Consider the following 23,217-nt stretch of genomic DNA (forward strand, 5'->3'; position numbering starts at 1 on the left):
TTCCAGAATGGATTTAGCTCTGTTGAGTGCCCTAATATAACCTGATTGTGCAATGTGGACATCTAGTATACAATTCCATCAATCTAAAATGATTCTTATTAGATTTCAGTGTAAAAATAGCGGTTTCCCTTCTTGTTATTTTGAGTTATTGGAAAAGGGAAAATTCTTAGATTCTTTAGACTATGGCTTAAGAAAATCCTTGTCTCTGTGCTTTCCAACAATATTTTTGCCAAGAGAACAACTCCACAAGTTGTGATAAAAAATTTCAATTTTTTTGGGAAGCTAGTCAAGAGTCTAGTCATAGTCTTACATCCAAGAGAAAATCCTCGTCACAAGGCTTACATCAAAGAGGCCACTCTTTGAACCATGGGATAGAGGTAAAGAATCCCCTTCCTATCCATTGGTGTTCTAAATCTATTAAAGGGAAAGGTCAATGGAGTTACTTGCAATGAAATTTATAGGGGTTCCAAATGGTATGGCATTATGAATACATGATCAAACTTCCATTTTGTTAAGAATTTATACTAGATGGAAAACCGACTCATTATTATTTTGAAATTTTTTACTTTAACCTGCAAACTTAGAGATATTTTAGTTTAACTTGAAAACTAGAGTTTCCTCTGGGTCAACGATGAATCTATTTTCATTAGTGCAAGATAGAAACATTGGATTTGTTGGGTAGTTGCTAAATTTTTCATCAAAACTATCACAAGATATCATATAATGAAATAAAATAAAATCAACCAAATCATTTTGCTCGAGGGAGAGTGATGGAGGTCTGTGTTAGGGTTTGGTTTCTCAGCAAATCTCAACTTGGCGCTGCCAAGGGTTTCAGGGTCGTGATGGGCTGCGAGGATGGGCACTAGATCGATCATGAAGTCTTCCTATTGCAATGGAGTGACGTATGCAAGGAACGCTAGGCTTGTTATCCCGCGAGCGAATCTAGATCTTGCTACTCGCTTCAATTGGCTCACGACGAAAAGCAATCGTTCTAGTCACTCAATTTTTTGTTGTTGTGGTTGGGTCTCTTTTGAACCTCCAACGAAGAATCATAGTCTTAGATTGGCTCTCAACTTCTAGATATATGGCGGCAATGGGGCTTGCTTGTGGGGGCAGAATCAATGTCTGAAGTCATTGCGATGGATATGCTCACATCAAAAGATAGTGATGAAGGGGTTGGCTCGTGGCAAAATTTTTATTAGAGGTTGGCGTAATAAAGGTTTTGGAGCAACAAAGTTTTCGAGCGTTGTGCAAGTATATCTTTCTAGCTTACTCTTGCATGTCGTCGCCAATCACAACTCGTGGATTGTAGACATCATTTCTTGCAAGGATCCAGGGATTGAGGTTGAACATGATTGGAAACTGCGAACGCAAAGGGATCTCTTGCATTGTTCCTCTGACGATGGAGGGGTATTTCCAAGGCAGGTTTGGAATAAACTTCCCAGAGTAACCACAAGTATGGGTAGCAGATAACCCATGTGCACTACGAAGGAGTGACAGGGTAACCTGTGGTGTCATCTAGATTATCGACACAATATATGCTACGAGATATGCAACTTTGGCATATCTTGGCTTGTAAGACGAGGACGTGATTGGACAATACTGATCTTGAGATTGTAAATTGTTTCAAGCGAATTTGGCCTGATCTTCCTCGGATCAAAAGACCTCAACATGCAAAATTGGATTTGGGGAAGGTTTTTCAAATTTTTGTAAAAACCCTAAGCCGGAAATTAGCCCTTTTATGGGTTTGAGGCTCAAATTTGGTGGAAAAATTGAAGCCGATCATTCAAAATAATTTGGGTATACCGTATTTTACAAAGTTTGATTTTAGAGGGGAAATTGATGCAAGATTCCATTAAGATGAAAGTTTATGGCATTGAAAGGAACTCCACCATAATATTAAATTTGAGGTTGAGGGCAGGTGACAGAAACCCCAATGAACCTGCCTCATTCAAGGATGTAGTGAAAAGGAAGGCTGCAACCCCTGATGACCAGATCCAAAACATGCTAGGACCCTACAAAGTTGAACAAGCGGAAAAAGTTCCAGTAATGGACGTAAAACCCCTAGTTGATCTACAATATTAATATGTAGATTTAATAGTTTCTGGCCGAGACCTGAAGGTTTACATCAGTGGATAGGGTTGCTTCATATTCCAATTTGACACACAAAAAGCCAGGGACCAAGTCCTAAATAATGGGCCATGGTTTTGGGGTAGAGCTGGGCTCTTTGTTACCCCATGGTTTCCAGAATTTGTTGCTACATGCATGGTGGTTACTACAGTGCCGGTCTAGGTGAGATTACCAAATCACCCTTGCTCTTTTTGGCACCATCAAGTCCTGGAGGATATTGGGAATACTCTTGGAAATTTCAAAAAACTGGATATTGACAGAACAAAGACGTCTCTTTACATTTGTTAGAATATGTGTGGAGCTGGACCTTAATAAAGCTCTAGCTGATCGTATCCATTTAAAACATGAAAACTTCTTGTGGACCCAGGTTCTAGATTATAAGAATACGACATTTAGATGTTCAATTTGCTTTCAAACATGATACCTGCAGAATACATGCCCATAGGCAAAAAAGATCCCAAAAAAGAAAAAGCGGCAAGCTTGTAAGCCAAAGGAGTGGGCAAGTACCTGACAATTTTGAGGATGAAGAAGAAGAGCCCGTGGAAAATACTGCAAATATGGATGTTCAAGCGCATTGTGGTAACCAAGTAAATGAAGGCGCTGGGGACCAGTAAGGAATTGTGACCCATATCCCGAAGGGTACAAAATTAACAAAAATCAAAGTACCAGAGAAATAGGAAGAGGATATACTCATTAAAGAGGGTTCGAGGGTATAATGAGATCCCATGTTTTTGAGAGTTCAAATTCAGGCAAAGAAGTTCTTGTGGGGGAAGATGGAAATCAAATGGCAATAGTGATAGCTGATCCAAACCATGGGGGTTTGGCAAAAAGTTCATAAAAAGAAAGACAAAAAGGGGAAGTTAAGTGATTTTTATCACACTTAGCTCCCGACAAAAATATGTATTTTTCATAGTATTTTTTTTTATTGTGCATCAACCGAAAGGCTGATATGATCAAATGCCTAATGGCATTTACATAATGTAATTTTGTTCCTTGTTTATAGGTTGAATAAAATTCCTTTTTTTTTCCTTCGAAAAAATAGAAGATATCATATTATTACTTGTTAATAAAGAAATAAAGAAAGAAAGAAAGGAGAAACAAATTATAAATATCTTTCGGGGACCCTCAATTGTACTATAATTATTAATGGTAAGGAATACTCATGGTATCCACTTCGTAGGTAAAGGACAAAAGCAAATGTGATAATCAATATAAAATGAGGGTGAACCTCAAACATGTAGTAATGAACATCCTTGTAAATGTAAACAACAAGAGTAGTTAAGGTCAAGTAAAATGGTAAGTGAGTTGAGCAATCTCTAATCATTGACCATTGTGAAGTCACAAATATTGTGTTTGATAATATCTTCTAGAGAAAGGTCAAGATTAATGGCGGCTTGTTAAGTAGAGGTAGGAATTGGGGATCTGTAGAAAAGATCTCACAGTATCCAAGGCCAACAAGCACCAAAAAGTTAGAAAAAATCTTAAGTTATCTTTAATGAAATATTAGAAAGTGCAAAACATGTTGGAGGGAAGCCAACCCATTCCATGTCCACTAATTGAACTAGTATAAGCATGCACTAGGGAAACATGAGTAACAAATTGAGGCCATTGTTTGATCAATTTTCTGTTATCCAAGCTAAGATACGTAGTATGTAAAAGGAACTTAACACTTCCATTAGATGAAATGGGTCATAAGAAGGGTGATGTCAATTTGGTAATTCTACTGGGGTTGCGTGGGGCTTGCCACCTAAATGTAATTATGTCTCTGAGGAACAATGGCAAACATCTTTGGTCAAGGTAGCATAAGAAAGTAGAGGCTTCCCTGCATCATTGTAAATCTATGTCGCATGAAACTTCTAGGAACCCGACGTTTCAGGACGTACCCATACCTGAAACTCAGAAACTCGATCGAAACTTGACCGAAACTCGACCAATATGTAATCATCTATGAGAGTTAATATAGGCTTGGGTTTCCTTCTAAATTTCATCTATGGGTCTTATTCCCTTTTTTCTTGCAAGATAATGTGGTATTCACTTGTTTATAAATTTCTTTTTATATATATGAACATATATGATGTTTCACCCAACGTTTCCATTTTTGGGAGGTGACGTTTCTAAACGTACACATTTCGGAAACTCTGAAACGTTTCGGCACTTCGTGCAACTTAGTTGTAAATACAATGAAAGCTCTTAAATCTCATAATACACATTCTTCACGCCCTTGGCTTCTGGAATGAGTGAAGCTTGCATGTCTTGGCTTTCTGAGGGATATGGTGATTTGTTTCACTCATAATTGGTGGAACATGAGTTCAACTAGCTAGGAGGGATCTTAAGACCTTGTGACGTAGGTAGTCTAGACAAACAATCATACATTAGTAATCTGAAGGATGTGCATTACATACCACATGGAATGCTGGCTTGGGAGTCAGAACTTGAGGGGTGAAGCCCAAGCAACTTGAACAGCTTGTTGACTTATGTTTTCCTTGATTTCCCCCTTGGGTCTAAGAACTTGATGGGTAAAGCCCAAGCAACTTGAAGGTGATGAGGGGCATCCAAAGAGTACTCGATGAGGAGTTGATAGATGGAGATACTGAATTGCAGAAGTATAGGTAATATAATTGCAGAAATATTTAATATAGATAAGATAATTTTGTTAATGTCCAATAAAGGAACACAAAGTAGGTCAATGGGGCCAAAGGAATACATTTAGTGTAGGTACAATGTAAGAGTGCAAAAGCAATTCATAGGCCAATATTGAGAACAGAAAGAGGTAAAGAACTAGGTGTCACCTCTGCAGTGGAAGACCACAAGGGAAAGTCTTGTTATTTGAGTAGGGATATCTCTATTTTTTCAGAGACAATGATCCATGAAGTTAAGAGATAAGCTTGAAGAAAGTCTCACGACTAAGGGGATGATCACAAAAATTGGTTAGATCACTGTTTTAAAGAACAATCTTTTCGTAGTGAATCAGTCATCCACTATTGTCGAAGCATAATGGTCTGAACTCTTTTTGTCTTTGCCCAATCAATAGGCCTTGGGCTAGGACTTTAAACCTCTGAGCTTTATAGGATAATGGATTTAATTATATTATAAAAAGATGTATTTTCGTGTGGACAGAAATACCCTTTCAAAGATTAGGCTGGGGCACAAGTCTCAAGCAATACTTATGAAGTCTAAACAACCAAAGTGATCTCCATATACTCTTCTTGAAGGAGAAATGAACTTTGTACAATGCATCCTCAGATGTGTTGAGAATCATTACCTTAGTTACCGAGGTTAACCAGAAGCATGGAAACATCTGAAAAATTGGATCGAGCATCTCACTGCCTTTGTGGAAAATCAGGGGAGGAAATGGGAAGGACATGTCATAAACAAAGAGAAGCAAGGAGATCTGGGCATGATTCAGGGAACACCCATCAATGCATCTCATTTTCCCTAAGAAACTCTGCAAGCTCATCAATATAAAATCCAAATAGGGCGAGGTAGACTGGAAATTCTTGTTGAGCCAAGAGGCTCATTCTACAACCCAGTTTGAAGGCAATGTGCAAGTATGTTTGTGCTCAACTTGGAGTTGACACATGTCCCTTTTAAAATAAGAATAAAATATTCTCTAAATAGAAAAACAATGTCGGCTATAATAAAAAAGGAAAAAAAATATGCCATGCATGTTTATTTAGTTGTCCATATGACCTAATATAATTTGATGTAAAGTAATTAGAAGTAAAATCAATTATTTAAGATTTTTAAACCTTGTACTTTTCTAAAATATTTTAACATGTGATATCAACTTCATATATATCTATTTTTTTCAGAGAACTTCATATATATCTATATATAGAAAAAATGTTAAAAGAAAATATTTTAAAGTTGTATAGAACATAATATCCAATGTGGGTTATGAATAAAATATTTTAATACAAATTAATATTGACTATACTTCAAGATATATCAATAACAAAAAAACCATTTTAATGCACATGTTTTGTAATCTCTATAGCATTCAAAGATACAATTTAAACAATGAAAAATTACACATTGTTTTTTGCACTCTAAAATAAGCTTGCAGCTGAAGAAATTTGATCTTTCTCGGCTCATGTTAGATCCATGCTTAAGATGGATCTATACTGGTTTAAATCCAATGGTGCTTCTAGTAAAAGCAGAGTGACCATGTTTGTCCAGGTTTGACTGACAATTGTGTCATGGAGCCTCATATTTAACAATAACGAGCTCTGAAATACTGATGCCATAAAACCACTTCTAACAAATAATGTTTGGGCACCAAATTAAAGGCCTTTCTAAAATCTACAAAACAAAAATAGACCTTATTGGACTGTGATCCGGTTTCCACTATGATAGTCTGAAGGCCGGAGTATAAATATGTGGGGCTAGGTGTTCTTTATTAGCTTTGATACATTAGGAGGACCAGGTCCTTCCATGTGGGAGATGACAATGCAGAAAGATCTTCCCTTGTAAAGCTAAAACTCAGGCATCTGGTATGTATTCCATCAAAGTCTTCATTCGGTCTATGGAAGATTCAAACTGAAGAAAATTTCATAATTAGGGGAATCATAAATTCATTGGTCTGTTTGTGGGCGGTGCAGAGACAACATGACACTTGGTGACTCTTATCCATTGTTTTACAAAACGGCCGATTCGACTCCGACTCGGCCGAGTCGAACCGAGTCAAAGGCCTGGGGAGTGACTCGGCCAGCTACCCGGTTCGGTTGACCGAGTCACATATGACTCGGCCGAGTCATCCAATGACTCGGCCGAGTCATATGTGACTCGGTCAACCCGGCCGGGTAGCTGGCCGAGTCACTGTTGGGACGGCTGGGCAGCGTAAATGATAAAAAAATTCATAACAGAGACTTATATATTGCAAATTAGACGTATTGGAGCATGCTCTCACCACTGTTAGCTTCAGAATGCTGAGATATTGTAACAGCCTTTTGTATTGATCATGATGTTAGAACAGACCAGAGAAAATGTTCAAACAATGATCATGAACGAATGTCCTTAAGTTAATTAATTGACAACCGCCTGATGTATATAGGAATTGGATGCCTCTTAATGTGTACTGTGTGTAGAAATTTCACTTAGACGTTTTATGACAGCAAGGAGGACAAGTGAAATCACAATATAATGAGATAGATAATTGCTATTGTTAACAGTGATTTTTCAATTTGACAAATTAATGCATCTGAAAGATAACTCACAAAGAGAGAAATAATGCTATCTACTATCGCATAAGTCAACTAACAATGATCTTCAGAGACAAAAGGAAAACACCAGGCCTAAGATATGGTACAGTGAACACTGAATCAGCCTGGATATGAATGTTGGACTCCAATTTGGCAATGTGACCCCTTCAGAATGCAACGCTGAGCCTGCAATTACAAATTTATTGGCCCTGTACTGTATACATTAAGGAAGAGACCCTGTAGATGCTGGTGGCTGAGGGAGACAAGGCTGAACAAGGCTGCAGAAAAGAGAAATAAGCCTTTTAGACCTGTGATAATGCCCAATAAGCCAGTGGCCAGGGTAAGGAAAGATAATCAGGCCTGTAAATCAACAGGGATAGTCACAAATGACAAATTCTCAATGTAAACTCACACCAATCCCTCAAAAATTCATCTCTAGGCCTGTAAATAAAATATCAGTATATATGATTAACAACAATAAATCTATTAAACCCCTAGCGTCAAGGGTAAATGTCCCCTTTAAAGCTTGTAATAGGGTTTGATACCCTCGGTGCCTGTAGCTAGGTTTCTTTTGGCAAATGTGGGCCAGATGGATACAAAGTTGTCTTCCATCTATATTATAATGCTGTGTGTTTGGAAACATGAATGAAAATCTTTAAAATTATGTTTAAAATATTTAAAATTATGTTTTTTAATAAAAAAAATAAATATTTAATGTATTTTTTACAACGACCGAGTCATTGAAATCGAGTCGGCCGAGTCATTACCGTTTCGGAGTCGGAGTCGGAGTCGATCCTCGGCCGAGTCGGAGTCGGAGTCGGAGTCGTAAAACATTGCTCTTATCACTACCCTCTTCTTGACCTTGGAGGCTAGGAGTGGAGACTGATGGCTTTAACTGAGCTTTCATGGTCACTTTGTTTTTTGTTCTTGTATTTCAACTTTAAAGCACACTTGGTACCCACATGTTTCTTTCTTTCCTGCTCATCCAACTTATAGTGGGGATGCTTGAAGCACTCCCTTGTGTTTTTGGCTATTTATTACTTCAACAGTCCCATTGACTGTTAGTGGCTATTATTGGGCATTAAAAAATGTATCATTTTAATTCATTTCATTTTATATAAAATTTATTTTGGAGCTTCTGCATACTTCTATCATATAAAATTAATGTCATAGATGAATATGAGAAAACTTTGAGAAACTATGTTTTGTTTGATGTGATAGTAGAAATTTTCCTTTTCTATCCTTTAAATTTGAATTCAAGTTACATTTTGTGTTTTCTTTCTTTCTTTTTGGTTGGCCCTAATTTTACTTTATATTGCATCCAGACTGCTTGTGATTCAGTGCAAATTCCAGTTGGGGCTGATGAATGGTCTGGTTTAATTAATGATCCTTTTGCTGAAGTGGAGGGAGTCAGCACTCTTGCTGACGAAGTGGACATTTTGATCAGAAATGATGCACACGAACAAAGTTCAGCTGATAAAAAATTACATACAGAAAGGAATGTTCACAGGGTTGATTATATGGATGAAGCAAACATTACTGAGCAATCAAATTTTGAGGCATTATTTTCTCCATCTTATTTAGGTGGAGACTTTTTGGAGTTGAATGATCTAATTTCACCACTTGAGTCAGATTTCCTTCTCTAGGTCAATATCTATGATATACAAGGCTACCACATCAGTAGCCTAAATATGGTTGGAAGCGATAAGTATGGTTACTGTTGACAAAATCCATGTGTCAACAGCAATTAAAAACAAATCCCAGAACATATACATTTGCAACGACTATTTCAAGAGTTGGCTACATGGCGAGTGTACGTTGGCTGTAATGAGCAGCTGAAGAAAATTCTGAGAAGCAATAGGTAACATTATCAGGTTCTATCAAAGGCAATCCGTAATTTTTTAAAATCACAAAATAACTTCTCAATGACAGTATTTGACATGGTTGACAATTTGAGGTTGGGCTTCACTGCGTCATTTGAGGCTCATGCACATTGACTAGTGTCAGTTAGTTCTTGAAGATAGGCTTTTGGCTATATTATTATTTTTGCAATGACTTTTGTGGACATTGATGGCAAACATACACTGAACAGGTTTACTGGACGACAAGTTTGACTCAGATGATAAAAAGTGCTCAGCATTTTGAATACAGGTGCAGTCAGTGACTAATAGTGTTAGCATGGTTTCTAGGATATCCCTACATATGGGATGTGCTCTATCTGTTGCAGGTAATAAAGGGGAGGCAACACTGTTTATGTTTTTTATATATCGATAGAACATTTTGTCTGGGATAATGGAAAGAAGGCAGTTGTGGAACTTAAGGGATCTGGTGCAGTGGGCCTATTTGACAAGGCACCCAAAACTGATATGTAACTCCATGTTTCTTTACAGGCACTTTTGCTCGAGATTCAACTTATTTGCTGTTCGAAGCTAACTAGATAGAGGAGACAATGAATTGCTCATTCATCCTGAAATGCAGTTCTCCATCTATTTTCTTATTCTGAAGAAATTAAGGTAGAAGTTTAAGTTCGTAAGGTAGGTGGATGTTATCGTCAATATGGATTTGATTTAGTTGTTTGCGTGCTTGCTATCAAAATAGTCTATATGCTGGATTGAGCCCAGAAAAATGCTCCAGAATATTTAGGACATTTGTAGAATTAGTCACAAGTTTGCCCGTTCACTCTGATATTTTGACCTCATTTGTTTTTTTTAATTTGGGCCGCTTGCCGAGCATATTATTATCATATTTTTTTTCCTCTGCTTGTTAGTCCTAATTGTTTCTTTAAAGTATATATTTTCAATTTTTATTGCTTTATATGTTGGGCATATCTATAACTATATTTGAAACAGCGGGCTTTCTCTGGAGTGTTTACACAAATGCTTCCCTCCTTTTTACATTTAAACTGTTTTTTTGGAAGTTGCACGTTTGAGGGGAAGTGCTCCTGTTAAGTAACATTTCTATTCTGCACTCTTTGAATGGGCTGAATGGCAAGTCCTCTTTAATGATCCCTACCTAACATGCCAATTTTAGAGTGCTGATTGTATTAGGTGCAATTAATACCAGTTAATCCTCTTGTGATGTCACAGCCTTCAGAATTGGCATTTTGCAATAAACTACATATGTTTGTTGTCATGATTGGCAGTTCACTAGGTGATTTTTTTTTTTTTTTTTTTCAAACTGTTTACCATTCTTTGAATGCAACGATCACTGAACTTTCTTGAAAGGAAAAATATTGTAAACAAGTAGCTATATGCAAGTATGGCAAGTGTTACATCTCATCGTTCAGTTTTTGAGGGTAATTCCCTTTGCTACAATTTGAAAAAGCAACCTGGAGTATGTGTATTTGTTTGTACATAATTTCAACATCCAGAAATAATGGTATAGCTGCAGCTGATTTGAATCAACTGCACCTTCCATTATATTCCTCTATCGTGCACCTTTAAACAAAAATGAACTTACTTTTTCCTTCCTCAAAAGGATTATGTAAAAGGCAGCTGATTTGAATCAACTGCACCTTCCATTATATTCCTCTATCGTGCACCTTTAAACAAAAATGAACTTACTTTTTCCTTCCTCAAAAGGATTATGTAAAATTAAGTTTGCTGAACCCTTTAGTCCAGTTATTTCTCCCAGAGTATTTAGAAGGTTGAGCATTGAGGATCATCTTAATGGTAGATGATACAAGGTATCACGTAAAACGATGTTGGCTAGATAGCGGAAGAGCAGTAATTAGGAAATTGAGGCAAAGGCGTTGCTACTTCCTTGGTTTAAATCCCTTCATGTAAAGAGTGGTATTTCTTTGCTGGTATTTTTCTCTGGTTTGGTGAAAATGGGACATGGAGATTTTTTTTCCATATTATTTAAATTTTACGAGGCATAGAAAGATGGGAATTTCTATTTGTGAAAGTAAATCCATTTGTCAGAAATTTGGAATTTTATTTTTCTTAAATTATTTCTACTTTATATTGACTCTATGCATGTTTATATTTCAACCTTTGTTAAAATGAGCTTTCATACATGTTCCCGTTTCACAACAAATGAAGCGCACATTTCTGGTTTTGTATGTGATAGTTGTGGTGTATATGCATGTCTCTGATTGACTAGTCAATCCGTGTTTGAGATAACATGTGAGGTTTTCATTTGTAGAAACGCTTGTGGATTATTTACAGATAAAATTTTGTTCTCTTTTGCATGTTAGCCTATTTAACATATAGAATATTGAACATTGTCCGCAAAATACCTAGTTGAGAACGTGGTTCGTGATTGCATACACCACTTCTAACTTACAGGGTATTTTGGAGAATTGATTCAAGGTAATTTTAGAAAGACATGGTTGAGTGATTATTTGGTACTTTTTAGCGTAAAATATCTAGATTCTAAATTGTTTTATACATTAAGAACAAGATGTTGCTTATATATAACTACAATTTAGTGTATTTTAGAGTGTTGGTTCAATATGCTTTTAGAAACATAACATGGTTGAGCGTGCTTACCTTAGACTATTACTAAAGTAGGTGGTAATTTTGATTTGACAAAGCTTGACAAATTGATCATCATTGGGTGAACCATGGTGGATGGACATATGGGACATTGTCTATTACTTTTAATGTATGTCTAAATTGAGAATACGGTTCTTGATTAAATACAACACTCCAATTATATGGCATATTTTGGAGACTTGAGTCACAACAATTTTAGAAATCGGGTGTTTGGGAGACTTGATTCAAGATGATTATAGAAAGACGACATGGTGGAGTTTGATTATTTGTTATTTTCTAGTGTAAAGTATTTAATTGTTCTATACATTGAGATCAGGATGCTTGTTTTTTTGCTAAAAAACAAATTAAAGGGAGTATTTCTGTATGGCATTGTAGCCCAAAACATCATACTTCTATTGAGATCATTTTACAGTCTGTGCAAACTGGCAGAAAATTATTAGTTAAACTACTAATCAGTCCATGATGGAAGGAAAAGAGGTCTAGTGATGACGGGGCATAGGTAACAATACTCACATGAGTTTTAACTGGACAGTAAAATTCAATTCAAAAGATTTGAAGAGGGCTGTTTACCAGGGAGCAATGTCACCTCTTCTTCCCTATGCTCAGAAGAATGTCAAGATAGTGTTGTGGAGCTCCCATCCAGAGTGCTGGCAGTCATTAGTCCGACTGTGTTATTTGTGTCACGCCCTATTCCTAGTTTCAAGGAGGTCTAATCATTATTAGGTCCTATACTGTAGCCTTTTGCTCTGCTGCAGCTTAGGATTTTTTGAGAGGAGTTATTGAAATAACCCCTTGCTAGGGAGGAGTCAATTTGGGTGGAGTATCTTGGGGTTCTTTGGAGGGTTTGGGGCTGAGCATTGTGCTCTATTGGCATTTAATTTCTGACAGATCTTGTAGGAATTGACAATTTTGTTTTGGAAGACGCTCATTTGTAGTGAAGCCATATGAACTAGAAGATTTTCATGGCCAATCCTTTGTTCAGATCTACTGCGTTGTTGATCTAATGGGGTTTTTTTATTTACATCATCTCTTGTCCAAAAGTTAGGGCAAGAATCTAGTGCGTTGGATACTGCCCAAATTTGCTGAAATAACAGTGGACAAGCTGCAAGATTGATTCCTTGTGTTTCTAATGGAGGGAATGTCTGCTAGGCCCTTTTTCATCCTTTTCTTTTCATTATCCCCCAAGTGGGGACAACACCCTTTATGGAAGTCTATTCAAATAAAATAGCCTTGGGTAGGGCTTGGATTTTTCACAATTTGGTCCACCAATATTGATAGGTATCTAGAGGGTGGAGGTGACATGGAATTTTATATTCGATTTCATCATTGTAACTACTGTCGTTGGATTTACATTGTAACCACTTGGATTTACCCTCACAAGTTAATGAATCTTGTGTTGGTTAGAGTTGGATGCTTGCTTTTCTTGTTGAATAAATTTTGCCGATTGTTGTGGAAATATCATTTAAAGTTTGAAATCTACTAGTATATACTAGGTTGGAGGGGGAGTTCCATTATAGGTCTTGTCACCACCTAGATTTGCACCCAAAGTTTCCTAAAGCTAAGTGCAATCCTAGAGGCATATGATATGGTTACTTTTTGCCACCCATATGGTATGGTTACTTTTTGCCACCCCACATTGGCTCTCCCTCTCATTTTAGGTCAGCTATCCTTGAGCTTAAGGGGGGTTCACTAGGAAGAATGTTTAAGATATATTTTTGAAATGAACGGGATGTATGATTGTCGAAGACTAGTGCTTATCCAGTGGATAGTGGAGTCAAGCTCAACAATCGAAAGGGCTTGAATAATATGGAAGAAGACACGGAGGAACAATTGGGAGGATTCAAGCAATGTGGAAGAATACGACGTTGGAATTCTCAAACTAATCACATGGACATAATTCGATGTGCAAAAAATCAAATGAGGGCCTTCCAAAGACACTCACAAGTTCAATACCAATCAAGTAATAATGTGTAACTAAATTATTAAAGAAAGACCAATATGAAATCACAAGTGATTCTAGGTAGTGCTAATAGGATTTGATTCCATAATCAGTGAGTGAGATTCAAATTCAAATGCTTAATATTAACATGTTTTTTTGAATGCTAGGTATAATTTAAAGGTTCAGTGCTAGGCGTAATGTTCAATTGTAGCGCATTGAAAGCTAGGGCGAGAGAGAAAACCCTAGCAATGAGAGTTAACATTGGTACCCATCTTGCCCTCTTATTGATGAAGTAGATGCAAGTAGGGATTCCTCTTTATAGAATTAACAACCAACACTACATTAGTCTTGAGTATGATTTCGACCAAGAACAAGAGCCTAGATGTGTCACACTTAGACCTGGAAAACCTATCTATGGCAACCTTCGAAATAGAGTGAATTACTCCAAAAGGGACATTACAATAGCAAATACCCTTAAAATAATTCCAATGATTACAAGGAGATGAAGGGACAATTTCACCTCAAACTTTGCGTCCTTTGATTAGATCAATAATTTGTTTTACAAAGATAATTTTCACAATTATGTGCTAGTATGTTTTAACCAAGCTTCACATTAAATGCCCCTTGGTTTTTTCTACCCAATAGATCTCCAATTAAATTTGGAGAGGCTCTCCAACACTTCTAACCATGCCCTTTGCAAATGTTGTGAGCTATCTTCCTTTTATAGTGCTTTTCCTTCATCACTTTACAATAGAGAATATTTGGTGGATTTTAGATCATAATTCTTTGCAAGAAAGAATATTAAATTTCTTCTAGCTAGGTGTTCCTCTTAAATGGTGAAAATATTCACATAAATGAGGCTTGAGTGAATCTTTATTGCCACATGCCACTTGTCCATGTCACACCTCAACCTAAACCATGTGTGTTTGACTATAATAGAGTGGATATCTCATTGAAATGGACATATTTCCTCGAAATATGTCATAAAATTCTCCCAAAATGGACCGCCTTATGAATGTATGCCTAAATAGTGCTTTATATGTGTTTGGGTGGAGGGTTGTTTCTCTTTTAGCATGTCCATGTCACACATCAACTTAAACTATGTGTGTTTGACTATAATAGAGTGGATATCTCATTAAAATGGATCTCTTTCCTCGAAATATGTCAGAAAATTCTCTCAAAATGGACCCCCTTGTGAATGTATGCCTTAATTAAATAGTGCTTTATATGTGTGTTTGGGTGGAGGGTTGTTCCTATTTAGCATTTTGGACTCTCTATTGCAAGGTTCCTATGGTTTGAGTTTTTATTAGAGAGACAATTTGGAGTCTCCTACATGATTTTGGTTTTAGTTTACTAATGCTTCGAATGCAAATGGGCATTTTTGTTAGAGAGACAATTTGGAGTTTCTTACTTAATTTTGGTTTTAGTTTGTTAATGCTTTGAATGCAAATGGGCATCCATCTTTAGGACAATTGTCGAATGGAAGAGAAGCATACAAGATCAATAAGTATATGAGATGACACTGGTGAAAGGTAGGGGAAAGGTCTCTATGGAAGGCGAGGAGGGAGCTGACAAGGAGTAGGGGGTGATTGTTTTGAATCTTTGATGGTGGTTAAGGTGGGAGTGAGGTTGTGGTCATGACATCTTGGATTATGTCATATGATTAGGAGTGGTCCCTTTGCCATGTGTCAAACTTCTTAAGGAAATGCTTCATCAAAACATTTATTAATTAGGATTAAAGGAAACATACATCTATAATGTTTAGCGTTTTGAAAGTGCAAAGGAGATTTGTTATGCTACTTATGCTTATTTGAGAATTGTGGTCTGAGTAAGGTTGTGGGAGATGTTTTGGACCCCTCTCTTCTCCATGTAATATGACATATAGTGTTCAAGGGTTGAATTCTACTCTCAAATTTGAAATAGGTTTGTCAAAAAATTAATATAGAAGAGATCAATGCCTAAATTAGGGCAAAACCATTCCCCACATAGGCCAAACAATCTACAAGCAAGAGTGTTGTAGATGGTGAATTATGTCTAAACAATGTATGTGTAATTGGTACATCTTCTACAAATAGATTACAACTAACTCAAAGGTAAAACCAAGAATTGAATTTTGATTTAGATGCCAATAATAGAAGTGTCAAGGTGGCATTAACCACTGTTATGTATGCTCAACTAGTGACGAGGACAATGCCTTTCCTCTATTACTTATAGTAGTGAATAGTATTGAATTTTGCATACAAGAATAGGGATATTTTGGCATAATAATAGTGACGTGAGGAGCATAAAATGTAATAATAAGAACATATAAGCCCTTTAGAAGCAATATTGTCATCTTTTGTTCATAAGCCCTGTTATGTTGACAATACACCTAAAAAATGATAACTAAGTTGGCTCTAGATTGAAATTTTAGCACAAATATACTTCAACATACTCAAGTATGCCTTCTTGAAGACATTGAATATGGAACAAAAAGTAGGATGATTTTAACATATAAATGTAAATTAAAGACAACAAACCGGATATATCACCTTTCAAGGTGCACTTGTTTTCATAAAGGTACTAACAAAAGTTCTCCAACCTTGTGTTCATAAAGGCACTAGCATAAGTTCTCCAACCTTGTTCTCATAAAGGCACTTGCTTAAATTCTCCAACTAAAGTTTCGAGGTCATTGTGAAAAAAATGGCACAAGGATCTTTGTCCAAGGTTTAAAAGAGAGCATTGTAGAGGTAGGTAGTTTTGCCTAAAAACCTACATCATACAATGCAATCAATAACTATTAGTGGTCAATTGGAAATCAGTAAGGACAATGTTTGTAGTGACTTTAAGTTCCTTCAAAATTTGCTAAATCTCTTTGCATGCAAGTCAACAAAGTAAACCCACTTGAAAATCACCTTGCTTTATGCCAATCAAAATTTGAAACTATTTGGGTTGTAATGCGCCCCGCTAGACCAAGTGTAATTGTCTAGTTCTTGAGCCCATCCACTATTTGAGGGGAATGCAATAGTTTGGGTCCTGTCCAACCCAACTATCTAGCCCCATTTTTACTTGAGAATGCCCTCTTCTATGTTGTTCAACATAGATATTTGGGGTAATGTGTAGCTTTGTTGATGGCATTCAATAAATGAGTTCATCCTTGTTATTTTATATAGTCTCAAACTGAATCCTTTAAGGGTGCAAGGGCAATGTATTGCTTTTAGAGGAACCATGCCAATGGCCCTTGTTTTTGTTATCAATTTCAATGCACCCTTAATAATGAAGGTAGTAACAAAGGTGCCCAAACTTTTTATGCCCTACCCACACAAGCCCTTGGGTAAGGCTAGGGTTTCACAAGATATTAGTGGCGTCCCACCTCCTTCCTTGCTTCCCTTTTAGAGAGGTATGATTAACATATTTGATGGAGGTTTGTGAGGATGTGTTTTTTCCATTGTGGGGGAAAGTAAGAGATGGCTACTATACTAGTATTGCACGAAGAACCCTTTTGATCAAGAGTAAGAGTACAATGGGATATCTTGACTTTACTATATTTAGAACCCATGCTTATTCTTGTGTTTTATAGTTGCTAGGTTTTAGGTGAAACCCAAGTAGGAAAGCTTTAAGTCAAAGTCCTAGATGGAGAAGGGGAGGAATAGATAGGCATTGATGTGAATGTTGGAGGGACAAGGTTAAAACAAATTAAAAATTTGTACTTGTTTATGACCATATTGGTCGCTGGACAAAAGAGGTTGTTTACAAACAATGGGGGGTTGTCTAGATGTTATCCAATAACTTAATGACCTTTATATTTTTGTCTTTTAATTTTTATTAAGATCAATATGTGGGTCTTTGGATTGTGATCAGAAATAGGAGGGGGGATAAAGGGCATACATGCTTGAATTTGTGGGAGGCATGGAATAAAGGGAAGCTCGAATCACAGATAAGGATGTCAAAGGATATTGAACCATTGATTAGCGTGGAAAAGGAGGTTGAGGTGATGCAAACTTCTAAGATATGAAAGGCCAAGAAAATCCCACCATGATTAGAGTGATTATTAGGTAAAGCAACTACACAATCAAAGGCTTTAGAACTATTAATTTTGTTAATGAAAAATCACTTTTGCAATATTTTTGTTATGTGAAGGACTTTTTGAGTAGTGCTAGTGGCATCTTGTATATCATGGCCATATAGGAAACCCATTTGCTCCCTGAAAATGTGTTTAGGATAAGGGGGGTTGGAGGCAAGCAATGCTAATACTAGTGATGATTTTATATATATTATTGCATAGAGATATCAAAGGGAAATAATTAAAAGGCATAATATTGTTTACTTTGGGGATAGTTGCCTAGAAAGTTGAGTTGAAAGCGCGGGGAACCTTCACACTTTTCGTAGATTTCTCGGTGACCAAGAGTAAATCATGGTAGAGGAAGTCCCAAATAGCTTTGGAATTCAATTAGGAGCTTTGATTGGACATGAGGATCTGTACATTACTTTTTAATTTTGGGATTTAAATGGGAGCCATGAGGTCTTTATACATGTCTTCATCAACCTAGGAGGGGAAAGTGGTGGCCATGGAAAAATATAATGCAAGGTTTCTAGAGGGGGTCGAGTGTAAAACTCTTTGAAGTTGATACATCTGTGTTGCTTATGGAGTCAATATCCTCACATATGGTGGCTTAATGTTTAGTGATCCACCATATTAAGTCGTGAGCCTTGTGTGCTACTCATTTATAAAAAGAGAGTATATTTTGTGCCCCCTCTTGCAAATAGATGGTCATTCTTTTCATTCTCCATTGAGCATCTTCCCAAGCTAGTAGAATGTGTCTTTCTTAATCTAGTTTCAACAGTGATTGGATACATTCAAAGGAGGGAGATCATAGGTAGTTTTGTTCACAAGGAGAGAGTTGTACCATTGTTTCGAGCCTTGTGAAGGAATCCCCAAAGATTTTGATACACCATTCGATAGTTTAAGCCTTATGGAGGCATCCTCAAGTTTTTCAATACACCATTGCTTGGATAAAATTTTGATGGAATTCAGAGTCCTTTGGATTTGGATCATGAGCTCTCTATTGGTAGTTGTGAGTAGTGTTTTAAAACATAGTTCATTGGTTGGATAGGGCAGGGTAACAAACTGGTTCGGCCTAGAATCCGTCAAACCAACTTAGATAGGGCAAGGTAACAAACTGGTTAGTGAATTAGTTCAGTGGACCATTCCATAGTTTTGAGTGTTGTGGAGGTATCCCCAAATTTTAGTTCACCATTCCTTATAATTTTGATGGAAATCAAAGTCCATTGAAACTGTATCACGAGGTTTGCAATGGTAGTTGTGAGTAGTATTTTAGAACCTGGCCTGGTATGAATCACAATTGGTCAAATCAACCAGTTGGACATGATAGGGTAACAAATTTGTAAATTAGATCAATGGGCCTATTTTTTATTATTATTGAAAATCATTATTAACCAACCCAAATTGGTTGATCCCAATTTGAAGCAATTGAGCATTTAGTGGTTTCTAATGAGACTCATGCATGCACACTACATGGAAAAGAAGGATTAAAAAATCTTTCTCCACCTCTATATTTAAACAATATACAAGCAATTTAGATCCCAAATTTTTTTGAATCTGGTTTTGATATCTACAATCAAGACCTGCAATGAAACTAAGATGCATATGGCTAGCAACACAACTAGATAGCACAAGTTTTCAAGTAGTCCATCTCCTCACAATATGAATGAAAATTAAAGGAGAAAATTGAGCATAGTAACGTGGCAAAAGAGAAATTAATAAAGAGAATGAGAGAATATAAAAAATGTTAGTTGGCTAAAGGTTGTTGAAAATAACCTAAAACAGTGAGTGTAAATGAATGTTACATCCTATTCCACTCAACATCAAGTGATCACGCTTCATTAACTCAACTCTTATAAAGAGGAATAAGCAACATTCCCACATGGTAGCCCATCGAACTTTTACCTTGTAATCTTAGAAAAAGCAACGACTCTCAAGTCAAATCTTCAAACTTCCATGCACCAAATGTAAATTCCTCACTATTAAGGCCCCCCATTGGAACATAAGCCCATTACAGTGACTACATAACATAATTTTGTTTCCAAACACACTACCAATTCAATTTATTCACCTTTGCATGATATATAGTTGATAAAAAAATGCATATTTTGTCTCAAATGGTTTAGAATCTTAATTTTTGTTTCCATTGAAAATTAATTATTTTATGCATTTTTTTTAAAAATCGGTTCATTTAATTCCATTTGATCCGAGTTGAGTGGTATGAGCCTCTACTAAAAAAATGCCTTGACTTGTATCTATTGATTTGGTTAAGGAAGGATTCCCTTTTTTTTAGTCATGGGATTTGTCTAGTGGTTTTCTAATTTCTTTGCCCCTTGACATGTTGTTTATCGATGTTGTTGTGAGGGACATTAATATTCACAAAGTTTACTTGTTCAAAATGGCCTTGGAAGATGTTTGTGAATGGGTTGTTATGAGCTTTGAGACCTCATTTGTCCTTACTATATATGATGGGGTTTAGATTTGCCTCAATGATGAGATTGAGGGAGTCAGGGGGACCTTTGATGGATAAATCTAGCCAAATTTCCACCTTGTTTACTAGAGGGCCATAGTCATTAAAGAAATCTATATTGAGGTTGAGTTATTTAGAGAAAGAGTGATGAAGATGCAATGTGGTGGTGAAACAAATTGAATTAGATGCAAAGAGTTCTTCTAAGGCACCACTAGTCCTCCAAATAAACGCTTTGAGCTACTGCAATTGAAGGACCATTTGAGGAAAATCTACCTCAAATACATTTTGCACTCAACATTTGGAATCATTCTTTCTTGGACCAAAAAGATGTTAGGTCTATGAACATTTACAAGTCTTCTCTGTGATTGACTGATCAAACTTGCCCCATTTTTGAATGGGTTTTTCAAGTGCCTCAATAATGGTGTGTTGTTTTCCTTGTTGTACCTTGATGTTTGCCTAAGAGATTGTCTTTATTTCAACTTCGTACTAACCATTGTCTTGTTAAAGCTCGATGAGTGTACCATTTCCAAGCCTCCATGATTTAGAAGGTAGAGCTAGAAGGTTCTTGTCTTTGGACCTAATGTGATATTTAAGCATTGAGGATCCAAGGTGGTCAAGGGAGGGGTATAGGTCAATCTAAGGGGGATTTCACATTGAGGGAGATCTAGGTAAAAGAGAGTGGAATAGGCAAGAGGCATAGAAGGATGGAGGATGGGGTATGGAGTTTGCAAGGGTACTGTAGCTGTGGGGGGGAGGCAATAAGGGGAGTTGGAGTGGTGAGGACTAGAGAGGGGAAGGAGGAATATGGGAGGAGTCACTAGATTGAGTTTGAGTTCCTAAGAGAAGAGAGTGATGAAGGTGCGATGTGGTGGTGGAACACATTCAATTATATGGAAGGACCGATTCTAAGGCGAGGACTAGAGAGGGGAAGGAGGAATATGGGAGGAGTCACTAGATTGAGTTTGAGTTCCTAAGAGAAAAGAGTGATGAAGGTGCGATGTGGTGGTGGAACACATTCAATTAGATGGAAGGACCGATTCTAAGGCACCACTTGTCCCCTAGACAAACCCTTTGAGCTAGTGCATTTGAAGGACTATTTGGGGAAACACTTCTTCAAATAAATTGTTGAATGGTGTTGTCATTGATGTCAACCGTTTTTAATGAACACTATTATATTTGTTTGAATTACATCAAGTTGGAATCTCCACTAAAAGATTGATGGAAACCCTAATTCTAGGGTTTGGGTTTCCTGGACTAAGGACATACCTTGCACTTGTTAAGGGTTTTTGTAGTAGCAAATCGTTGAGTTTGCCTTGTAGATCCTCGCCATTGCATTCTCCTCGTCAAGATGTTTTCAGAGGTATGTGGCATGCCCCGAGAAGCCTCCTGATTTAAGAGAGATTTGCATTTGATGTTGAAGACCATAGTTTTTTGGCTAAAACCCCAAAAGGAAAATGATATGGTTGCTCAACTTGATCAATTCAAATGGTCAAATGATCTATTCCTTCTTTATTCATTAAATTATGGCTTGTAAACATTGCTTATGGGATCAAGGGCTTGAGAAGATCTTTTGGATCTAAAGTCAAACCCTAACTACATAAGGAGAGCCTTTTATCTTAGGGCTTCAATTTAAAATAAAAAATCAATCTCCCTAAATTTACTCCAATGCTTATCGTAGAACCCCCTCCAAGGTCTATATAAACGAATCAATATGTTCTCCAATAGAATGAACTCAACAATGATCATTTGATCGTCCAAGCTATGAAATTAAATCTCTGTGGAGACAACGAAGAAATCACAGATAGGGATTGAGAAGTTTTTTGTTGTTGTTGTTTTGTTCTGGTTTTAGGGTTTTGTTTGGGTAATCTTTTGCAGGGATTTATGAAAGCTCTCGTCAAAGTTACGGTCCTCATTCAGGACATAATTTTGTGTCTAAATGTAAGTGAACATTTCTATGGCAAAAACCCTGGGTTAATAGCCCTATTCCTGCAGTCATACCCTAAGGACCAGCGAAGGGAATTCATCCCAAGCATAAGACGGTAAGAATCCCTCTAGGTATCATATGCTCATTTTCTGAAGCAATGAAGGAGTATTAGCCGTCGACCCTCCTAAACATCAATTTTGAGGCCTTTTTACAAGAAAACGTGTGTCCTTTAGTTGGTTTAGGAATTTGTTCTTACCAAGGCACATATAATTATAGATCTAAGGACCTCACAGGTTGAAGGAGCAACTCTCGTCCCTCATTAGGGTAGCCTTTTTTGAGGCAACAAATTAGTTACAGGGAAAAGATCAAAGGCTAATTCAAGGAGCACACCTATCAACCCTTCTAGGGCATCAATTCTAAAGCAGACTAGCTAGTGAATATTTTTGTGTTGGTTCTAGACTGAAGTCTATTGGAGCATCTCGACACTGTTATTTGTACATTCCTAGACCTGTGGTCAGGGTAAAGGTACTAGTTGAAATCAATGATTAATTGAAGGACTCGACCTCTTGTAACAAAGTTCAGATTGTCTCCTTTTATGAATAGTGTTTTTGTGAAGGTTTGAGGTTCCAAGTCATCTACTAGAGTGACATTACAATAACCAACATCATTGACAATAACCGTATCTTGCTAATGCATTTGTGGACATAACCTTTATGATAATTTTAACAAGTGTTGTGAAGAAGTGACATGTGTGATATATGAATAAAGACACCTTTGTTAGGAATCCCATTTTGAATATATGATAATGATTCTCACAACAAGATAAGACAATGACAATGCTCTCATTATCAAATGCACTAAGCCAATGATTGACTTCCAATTTTGTTGAGCATAACAATAATGTTGCTTTTAAGAGACGTTTGATTGATGTATGAGCATGATATTTGATGCACTACACAATGTTAAGTTACAACAATGATGCAACAATGACTGCAAGTTCTTTTCATTCATA

The 23,217-nt window shown here is 36.8% G+C and overlaps 1 protein-coding gene across 2 annotated transcripts in view; it reads left to right on the top strand.

The window, feature by feature from the left end:
- The window catches only part of LOC149207732 (uncharacterized), a 38,204-nt gene extending 28,130 nt beyond the window's left edge, over positions 1–10,074 (top strand). The window contains exons 3-5 of one of the 2 annotated variants that reach the window (XR_016252704.1): positions 8,657–9,192; positions 9,424–9,558; positions 9,722–10,074. Coding sequence is in view for 1 of the 2 variants with exons in the window: in XM_089395848.1 (XP_089251974.1) it covers positions 8,657–8,977 (321 nt within the window). In the remaining variant the exon portion in view is untranslated. Of the gene's footprint in view, positions 1–8,656 lie in introns of both variants that reach the window. The other variant, XM_089395848.1, reaches the window with a different exon arrangement.
- Positions 10,075–23,217: the final 13,143 nt, after the last annotated feature.

Source organism: Pinus tabuliformis, chromosome 1_2 (assembly GCF_031772625.1).
Source record: "Pinus tabuliformis cultivar Carrire ecotype Pingquan chromosome 1_2, CPIR1, whole genome shotgun sequence".
Taxonomy (NCBI): Eukaryota; Viridiplantae; Streptophyta; class Pinopsida; order Pinales; family Pinaceae; genus Pinus; species Pinus tabuliformis.